Source organism: Trachypithecus francoisi, unplaced genomic scaffold (genome assembly GCF_009764315.1).
Source record: "Trachypithecus francoisi isolate TF-2019V2 unplaced genomic scaffold, Tfra_2.0 Contig01214, whole genome shotgun sequence".
Taxonomy (NCBI): domain Eukaryota; kingdom Metazoa; phylum Chordata; class Mammalia; order Primates; family Cercopithecidae; genus Trachypithecus; species Trachypithecus francoisi.
Genome location: NW_022681239.1, coordinates 4,490 through 14,402, shown reverse-complemented (window position 1 = coordinate 14,402; position 9,913 = coordinate 4,490). Strand labels below are relative to the sequence as shown.

Below are 9,913 nucleotides of genomic sequence, written 5' to 3'. Positions count from 1 at the left end.
TGAGATTACAGGTGTCTACCACCATGCCCAGCTAATTTTTGATACTTTTAGTAGAGACGAAGTTTCACCATGTTGGTCAGGCTGATCTTGACCTCCTGACCTTAGGTGATCCAGTTGCCTCAGCCTCCCAAAGTGCTGGGATTACAGCCATGAGCCACCACGCCTGGCCTCAGGTAATTAGGTAATTCCTTTTTTTTTTTTTTTTTGAGATGGAGTCTCACTCTGTCACCCAGGCTGGAGTGCAGTGTTGTGACTTTGGCTCACTGAAACCTCCACCTCCCAAGTTGCAGCAATTTTCCTGCCTCAGCCTCCTGAGTAGCTGGGGTTACAGGTGAGTGCCATCATACCTGGCTAAGGTAAATCTTCATAGCTGGGGGAGAATGGATTAATCCCCTTGGCTTTCAAACACGAAAGCAATCAAGAAGGTAGGGGCCTGCCCCACCTCTCCGCATCCCTGTCTTGTCTGGAACTGCCTTGGATAACGCCCTGCTGAGACCAGCACATTACACAAGGTGATGCCCACGTGATGGTATCAGCAAAGATGAGCTTTCTGTCTCAGTTAAGAGTAAAGACCCTGGCCGGGCGTGGAGGCTCATGCCTGTAATCCCAGCACTTTGGGAGGCCAAGGCGGCAGGATTATAAGGTCAAGAGATCGAGACCATCCTGGCTAACATGGTGAAACCCTGTGTCTACTAAAAATACAAAAAATTAGCTGGGCGTGGTGGTGGGTGTGGTGGGTGCCTATAGTCCCAGCTACTTGGGAGGCTGAGGCAGGAGAATGACATGAACACGGGAGGCGGAGCTTGCAGTGAGTCGAGACTGCGCCACTACACTCCAGCCCGGGTGACAGAGTGAGACTCCATCTCAAAAAAAAAAAAAAAAACTGGAGTAAAGACCCTAACCCAGAACCACCTCGAGGGCCTCACTTCCTTCTTGCTTAGTCTGCACTGTGCTCTGAACTTTGCATTGCTTTGAGGCCTCAGCAACAGGGTCCTTGAGCTGAGCTTCCAGCTACAAAAGGAAGATGCGCTTTTCATTAACACAAAGAAAGCACAGCCTCACCAATTGGATCTTCACCCAAAGGACCTCTAAGAGAACAAGACCTTGAAAGACCTTTGTGGCCAGGCGCGGTGGCTCAAGCCTGTAATCCCAGCACTTTGGGAGGCCGAGACGGGCGGATCACGAGGTCAGGAGATCGAGACCATCCTGGCTAACACGGTGAAACCCCGTCTCTACTAAAAAATACAAAAAACTAGCCGGGCGAGGTGGCGGGCGCCTGTAGTCCCAGCTACTCGGGAGGCTGAGGCAGGAGAATGGCGTAAACCCGGGAGGCGGAGCTTGCAGTGAGCTGAGATCCGGCCACTGTACTCCAGCCTGGGTGACAGAGCGAGACTCCGTCTCAAAAAAAAAAAAAAAAAAAACAAAAAACGAAAGACCTTTGTATTTTTTCATCCTTCATCAAATCTTATCACAAATTAAAGTTTCAGAAACACACTTCAGGGCTCAGCTGAAATGGTCAGTTAGTAATAAAGCAAGTTCAAATTTTAATTTAATTTGATACTTGAGATTAGATTTCAAGAAAGGAGACTGATTTGTGAAAACAAGTACTTCTGATATCTGCAAAACACTGATTCATTTTTTAAATGCACGATTTCAAATGCACACAGAAGAGAGAGTAATGAACCCCGTGTGCCTGGTACCCAGCTTTGACAGTGAGCAACTTCATCTCTGCCTACACTCAAAGCATTAGAGAGCAAATCCCAGGCAATGTATCATTGCATCCATATGTGGAATGGTAATCCTTAGTTAGGAGTTTCGTTAACTCAAGTTGCAACTGGCTACAACAATAAATATATCTGCATTCCAAAATAAACCGTCTAAGAAAACAAATAGGTATTCTGTGGCTAAAGGGCAAAAAGGAACATGAGCATATGCTTCCAGACCTTCTCATTTGTGGAGTTCATTAAGTAAATTATAATATAATTGTTTTGAGACAGAGTCTACCTCTGTTGCCCAGGCTGGAGTACAGTGGTGCGATCTCAGCTCACTGCAACCTCCACCTCCCAGGCTTAAGTGATCCTCCCACCTCAGACTCCTGAGTATCTTTCTTTTTTTTTTTTTTTAGACAGAGTCTTGCTCTGTCGCCCAGGCTAGAGTGCAGTGGCGTGATCTCGGCTCAATGCAAGCTCCACCTCCCGGGTTCCTGCCATTTTCCTGCCTCAGCAGCTTCCTGGGTAGCTGGGACTACAGGCGCCTGCCACCATGCCCAGCTATTTTTTTTTTTTTTTTGTATTTTTAGTAGACACGGGGTTTCACCCTGTTAGCCAGGATGGTCTCAATCTCCTGACCTTGTGATCCACCTGCCTCAGCCTCCCAAAGTGCTGGGATTACAGGCCTGAGCCACTGTGCCCGGCCGACCCCTGAGTATCTTGTACCACAGGTGCATACCACAACCCCAGTTACTCCTTTTTCTCTTCTTCTTTTTTTTTTTTTTGAGATAGGGTTTCCTTCTGTGGCCCAGGCTAGAGTTCTGTGGCGTGATTTCGGCTCACTGCAACCTCTGCCTCTTGAGTTCAGGAGATTCTCTTGCTTCAGTTTCCTGAGTAGCTGGGACTACAGGCATGTGCCACCACAGGCTGACTAATTTTTGTTTTTAGTATAGACGGGGTTTCACCATATCAGGCTGGTCTCAAACTCCCAACCTCAGGTGATCTGCCCATCTCAGCCTCCCAAAGTGCTGGGATTACAAGTGTGAGCCCCTGCGCCTGGCCACAGCCAGTGTTTTGTACTTTTAGTAGAGATGGGGTTTCATTATGTTGCCCAGGCTGGTCTCAAACTCCTGATCTCAAGCCACCTGCCTACCTTGGCCTCCCAAAGTGCTGGGATTAGAGGTGTGAGCCACTGCCCCTGGCCTTTAATCCAATTTTAAACTAAGCATTGCTTAAAACATGTCACTTATCAACAGCAGAACATTTAGAATACCCAGGGCAGCAGTTCTCAAAGTTGGGGCTGAGAACACTGGAATCCTGAGATGTTGTTAGAGCATTAAATAACCTCTACTTACTTCAAAGTGAGTTTTAAAAACTTAGTACCACAGGAACCTCTTTGAATAATTAGCTTCTGTAGAAGCCAGGAGTTGTTTACATACTTCATCCAGAACAGTGTATCAAAACAGATTAAGTGCAGAAGCAGACATAAGGATCCAAGCATTTTCTATTAAGCCAGATATTAAAGAAACATTCAAAATATGGCCAGACATGGTAGCTCATGCCTGTAATCCCAGCACTCTGGGAGGCCAAGGCGGGCAGATCACGAGGTCAAGAGATTAAGACCATCCTGGCCAACATGATGAAACCCCATCTCTACTAAAAATACAAAAATTAGCTGGCATGGTGGCGCACGCCTGTAGTCCCAGCTACTTGGGAAGCTGAGGCAGGAGAATTGCTTGAACTAGGGAGGTGGAGGTTGCAGTGAGCCAAGATCACGCCGCTGCACTCCAGCTTAGTAAGAGTAAGTCTCTATCGCCAAAAATAAAAATAAAAAAAGAAAAAGAAACATTAAAAACATTAAAATGCCATTCTCACTAAATTTTTAAAGAAATAGTTACTTTTCAGTACAAATGTTATGTTAATATATGGTGGGTTTTTGTATTGAAAGAATTCTCAGCTTTGATTTCTGTTATAGTGCATATTGAGGTCTGTAATCTATATAAGTAGAAGCTCTTTGGGGTCCTTTATAATTCATAAGAATGTAAAGGAGTGCTGAGGCCAAGACATGTCACAAGCACTGGTTTAAAGCAAGTGGCCTGAAGAGTCCTAGGCTGTGATTTGCCTTTCTGCTGCCACTGGCCTTGTATGGACTGCAGATGCTCTTACTCACTTAAGCCAGGCCACAGCACAGCACAGTACAGCATAAATACCCTCTACTTACTTAAAAGAGAATTTTTAAAACTTAGTACCAGAGGAACCTCTTTTAATAATTTGACAGATAGATATTGAGGGATGAGAACAAAATATATGGTTGGTAGATCAACTTACTTGGTTTCCCAAAAACTTAAGATCCATTTTAAAGTAATTTACATAATGCAGTTCAAGTTTTCAAAGATGTTTTATTAAGGTCATACAACGTACCCCAGAGCTCAAAGTATAACAATAAAAAAATGAAAAAGAGCTCAGTCAATACCATCGCTGAAACATCTAAACAGCTTCCTCTTTCTGAGCTTCGTGGATCTGCAGATCTCCTGCCACATCGTGTTGACTTTCTGCATGGCCACCTCCATCTCTTCCTCCTTGTCCCACACCTTCTGCTTCTGGGAGCAGAGCTCTGCCACCAGCTCACTGAGCTCCAACAAGTCCTGTAGGGCCAGCTTTTTCTGCTGATGGGCATCTTTGAGTTCTTTGGCCTGAGATTTCAATAACTCGGAGGCTTCAACCAATTGCTGAAAAAAAAAAATCACAATTATAGATGTTTTATGTTTGCTTAACAAAGGCCTGAAAGGTTTAGTCTTACACTATATTAAAGAGTTACAAGTGACAGCCAATGCTCGTTACACATTAAAGTCAAAGATTGGAGAAATCCCCTGCTTGGAAAAAGCCATGTGCTCACCTCACCCCAGCCAGACATGCAATGGGAAGACCACCTGGGCTCAGGTGCTGAGCACCAACCCCACACCAAGCAAGACCCTGCAACTGCATGGAGTAGCTTCCAGCAGGACAGCTGGCTCTGGAATGACAACCTCTGCCTGATGTCATCTACACAATTGCAAAGGTGAATAAAGCATTTGGGCACTCAATCTAGTTACGTAAACATAAGCGGAAACAGAAATACACACACACACACACACACACACACACACAGTACTTAAGATTTACATCAGGCCAGGCACGGTGGGTCATGCTTGTAATCCCAGCACTTTTGGGAGGCTTAGGAGACAGGCTCACTTGAACCCAAGAGTTCAAGACCAGTGCCTGGGCAAAATGGTGAGACCTCATCTCTTAAAAAAAATAAAAAAGAAAGAAAGAAAAGAAAATTAAGAAGAAAAAGATTTAAATCCAAGTCTCCCTGGGTGGAGAGCCACAGCTGGACTTACCGTGAGATCAGCTGCACTGACAGCCCAACCTCACCACTTGCTGCCCTCATGACCCTGACCTCTCTGTACCTGATCTACTCAGCAATCTGGCTGTTTAGTCACGATCACACCTGCTGGACTAAGACTGGAAGTGAGGAGACGTGGAGCAAGCTGGCAGGGCGGGGAGGAAAGGCCTCCCCAGGCCTCTCTGCCTGGCTCAGAGTTACTGTGACTACCTTAAGCAATGAGACGCCACACAGCCCACGCTGCAGTCCCAGACAAGTCCTGCAGGGGAATGACACCACAGATGATCTTAAGAAGCAATTTGAGTTTAAAATCTGGCACATTTTAGAGGACAGATCACAAACTATAGGTCCAAGGACTTACGTGTATAAATGAATGTATTTTAGAAAACAGAACCTAATTGTGTTATTACTATATTGGCATTTGAACATAAAGTTTCACGTATCTTACTAAAAACCAAATTTATGAAGGAGTTATGGGGGAATTACCCACATTTTAACAAATGGTCTCTTTTGCAGCTCCCTGTTATCACAAAGACACCTCTTCTAAGAGCAGGGGGGCATGGTGGAGAGATAAGGGGGAGTCATTGGTGTCAGGCACAGCGTGTCACTGCAGATATCACAGACATAGTTCGTCATCAAAATTGGCAGGGGTGGAGGAGTTGCTGCTTACTTTGTGGGGCTGAACTGGAGAAGACAGATGACTGTGAAGTGGGTACCCGCCGCAGGCAGGACGCTAGTAGGCAGCCATGACTGGGAGCCAAGCTCAGCCAGCTGACACGAGCTATGCAGCAACCAGCTGCTCCCTAGAACCAGGCTTGGCCCTGGTGTCCGGCAGGCAGCAGGGACAGCCCACGAGCAGGAGTCCCAAAGAGGTCTTTAAACATCTGTATGAACTCAACCTCACAAAACTCTGCAAAGTCTCGTAAGCCTTTCTCACCCAGAACCGAGTCACCTACCTTGCACAGGTCCTCATTCTCCTGCCGCACCATGCTGCCTCTCTGGCCCCACCAGCTGCTGCATAAAATCTTGGCAAAGTGTCCTTGTCCTCAAGTTGTCACTCAAGCCTGTTTGAATCTGAGCAAAAGAGGAAATCATTTGTGCTCCTTTCTGTGTAGCTAACTTTGTTAGCTGACTTACTGCAAGGATTTAATAATTGACAACACTTTTTTTTTTAGTACTATATACTAAATAAAATACACAAGGCAGCAATACTTAGGAGCCAGAAATACTGTTTACTACAAGTCAGTTATGGAATCATAACTTACAGTAAAAATGGGCACATCCAAGACTCAATTTTTCTTTTGTCATTTACAGTTGAATAAATATTTTGTTGCTAATTTGCCACACTCTCTACTGGGAACATGTTACTTTTATAATCGGAAAAATAAATATTGAAGTCATGTGGCATCTAAGGATGTTTTGGATAACATCAGACAGCATATATAACAGTGGTCCCATAAGATTATAATGCCATATTTTTCGTGTAGCTTTTCTGTGTTTAGATACACAAATCCTTACTGTATAGGTCTGTAGCTGAGGGGCAACAGGCTGTACCACGTGGCCTAGGTGTGCAGTAGGCCGCTCCATCTAGGTTGGTCTAAGTACACTCTATGATGTTCTCACATCAACGAAATTGCCTGATGATTTCCAAGAACGTACCCCAGCCTCTGATGGACGCATGATCGTACTGAAGAGCACCGTGTCATACGGGATACAGTTGAGTTCTGTGCATGACGTGCTTGGAGCCCTGAGGAAGGGGAGAGCTGTGGACTGAACTGTGTTCCCCCCATTATTAGACACTGAAGCTCCAGTCCCCAGTGTGACTGTATTTGGGGACAGGGCCTATAAGGAGATGGTGAAGATTATGTGAGGTCGTAAGGGTGGGCCCTGATCCAATAGGATTTGTGTCCTTATAAGAGACCAGGGAGCTTGAGTGCTGCCTTCCCCCACCCTGTGGGAGGACATAGTGAGAAGGTATCTGTGTACAAGCCAGGACAAGAGGCCTCTGGGGCTTTTAGCCTCCAGAACTGTGAGAAACTAAAACTCTGTTGTTTAAGCCACTCAGTCAATGGTATTTTTTTAGGGCATCCAGAGCCAACTAAGATGGAAGGATTTACCCTCCTGGGGAGAAGAGGCAGGGGGCCAGAGGCCTCCTCAAGTTTCCCTGGCTCTCCACAGAACTCCCTCCCTGCCCCTCCTCCTTGTACCAAAACATCATTCTAAGGGCAGACCTGATCGCACTGTTCAGAGGTCCCCAAAGCCCACAGAAAAGTCTCAATTCCCGGACCTCATGAGTCCCATCCCACTGGGGGAGCTCCCTCTCTCTTCTCTGCTCTCCTCTCAGGAGGGAAAGTTAAAGGCCTCCTTGACCACCCTCTAGGGAGGTGCCATGATGGGGTGCTGAACCCTGGTGATGAGCTGGGGGAAAGCCAGCACGTCTCTTCTGGTGCCTTTCCCAGAACTGAATACATACTGTTAAGATGATCCTTAGGAATGGAAGAATCAAACAGGGAAGAATCACAGGCCTGTAGTCCCAGCCTGCAAGGAAGCCTGAGGCAAGAGGATCACTTGAGTCCAGGCGTTTTGAGTCCAGCCTGGTCAACATGGTGAGAACCACTGTCCAAAAAATAAACAAATAAACAATAAATAAATAAGGAAGAACCAGGTGACTGTTCCAGACTCCTTCGATATGGGTACTGTGTCCCCACTCTGCTCTTCCCAGGACAGGGCTGTGCCTTCCCCTTTCCTGGTGGCTGTAAACCCAGTCCTTCCCACTAAAGAAACGAGAAAAGAAAAAGTGTTCAAAGAACTTTGAGTCATGCGAGGTGTGCAGAATGCATCAGGCCGAGAGAGACAGGAACATGGGACTTCACATATTCAGTCACGTGTGACTTCAGTCGCACACTGCATACCCATGCCCCAGCGACTGTTTAAAGGCATTTTGTTCCTGATTAGCTTTATCTTCCTGCTACTGGAATTTGGGATACAAGAGACAATACAGAGCCAATAAATAGTTTATGTTATTTTAATATACATTCCTCTGGCCAGGCCGGCCAAGGTGGGAGGCTCCCTTCAGGCCAGGAGTTCAAGACCAGGCTGGGCAACACAGCAAGACTCCCTCTTTATTTTTAAAATTCTTGGTAAACAATTTAGAAATTGCCCCTTCTTTTCCTTTAAAAACCCATTTGTAACTGCTGCTAATTAGAGTGTATATTAAGGCAACTTGCATCTCCAGGGTTGCAATTCTCAAACTTGGCCCAAATAAACTGGTGTTGTTGTTTTTTTTTTGAGACGGGGTCTCCCTCTGTTACCCAGGCTGGAGTGCAGTGGCACAATCTCAGCTCACTGCAACCTCCACCTCCCGTATTCAAGCGATTCTTGTGCCTCAGCCTCCCAAGTAGCTGGGATTACAGGAACCCACCAACACGCCTGGCTAATTTTATTATGTTTCTATTTTCTGTAGAAATGGGGGCGGCGGGGGTCTCACCTCGTAGACCAGGCTGGTTGCAAACTCCTGACCTCAAGCAATTCTGCCGCGGAGGCCTCCCAAAGCACTGGAATTACAGCCCTAAGCCACTGCACCTGGCCCAACCTCTCCACCTATATTAATTTTACCCCTGCTTCTTCCTTTTTTATAATTTTTGTTTTGTTTTGTTTTGTTGAGATGGAGTCTCGCCCAGGATGCGGTGCGATCTCAGCTTACTGCAACCTCTGCCTCCCGGGTTCACGCAATTCCCCTGCCTCAGCCTCCCAAGTAGCTGGGATTATAGGCGCGCCCACCATGCCCGGCTAGTTTTTGTATTTTTAGTAGATATGGGATTTCACCATGTTGGCCAGCCTGGTCTCGAACTCCTGACCTCAGGTGATCTACCCGCCTCTGCCTCCGAAGTGATAGGATTACAGTCGTGAGCCACCGAGACCCACCCACTTTTTCCTTTCAGATCACAAAAGTGATCGAATCCCGCCACTTCCCGGGTGCTGGGTGGGAAGGTGGGGGTGATTGCAATGCTACTGAGAGTTGGGTAGATGCCCGGAAGGCCTCTCAAAGGCGGCCCTGTTTGCAAAGATCTGAATAAGGCACCTCCAGAGGAGCTGGCCTGGGGCAACTGGGGAGGAGGCAGCGGCACAAGTTCGTGGTCAAGTCACTGCCAGGCTGAGAGCTTACTTACAAAGTAGTATTCCTCGACCCACAAAGGCGCAGTAGCTGCTCCAATCCAGCTCAGAGGACCCCCAGAAACGTCTCAGTCCAGGTACTTCCCTCTGACCTCACGGCCTTCCCGCCGCTCCTACATCCAATCAGAGGGCCCTCTCTGAGCCTGCTGCCTTCCCGCCAATCTTGCACCCAATCAGAGGGCGTCCCCACTACGTTTATTGAACAACAGCCAATTGAAACTGGGATCCGAGCCTTGGCCCGCCTCCCCAGAGCTCTGGACCAATGGTGGCCTGGCACGAGCGGGCCAATCCCAGACGGTGTGCGGTGGGAGGCTGTAGTTGCGCGTGTGCAGCTGCAGCGGCCGTTGCTGTCAAGTAGTAGCGTTGGACTGCAGCGGCGGTGGAGCTCAACATGGTAAGGCCTGGTCACTCCTGACCCACAGACATCCAGGCTGGAGGGTGGATGAGTTGGCCTCTTGAGGTGGCTGGACGGAGGGATGCTGTTGCGGGTGCAGAGAGGAGGCCAGAGAAGGACGCGGGGCCCAGGGCGGAACACGGGGTCGTCTGTTGGGTCTGCAGGCTCCAGGGCAGGGACGGCAGCTTTTGTTTTAGAGGAAGCTGCCGGCCTTGAGTCGGTGGACGGGGAGCATTGACAGTGTCCCGTCCC

The 9,913-nt window shown here is 47.6% G+C and overlaps 1 protein-coding gene across 1 annotated transcript; it reads right to left on the bottom strand.

Annotated features, from left to right (window-relative positions):
* Positions 1-4,088: 4,088 nt before the first annotated feature.
* LOC117091400 lies at positions 4,089-9,373 on the bottom strand. Its single transcript, XM_033223683.1, has 3 exons — positions 9,264-9,373; positions 6,051-6,168; positions 4,089-4,438 (listed from the first exon to the last, which is right to left on the bottom strand). Exons 2-3 carry the CDS (start codon positions 6,081-6,083, stop codon positions 4,172-4,174), a joined length of 300 nt encoding a protein of 99 aa, XP_033079574.1. The 5' UTR covers positions 6,084-6,168; positions 9,264-9,373; the 3' UTR covers positions 4,089-4,171.
* Between the last annotated feature and the right edge of the window lie 540 nt (positions 9,374-9,913).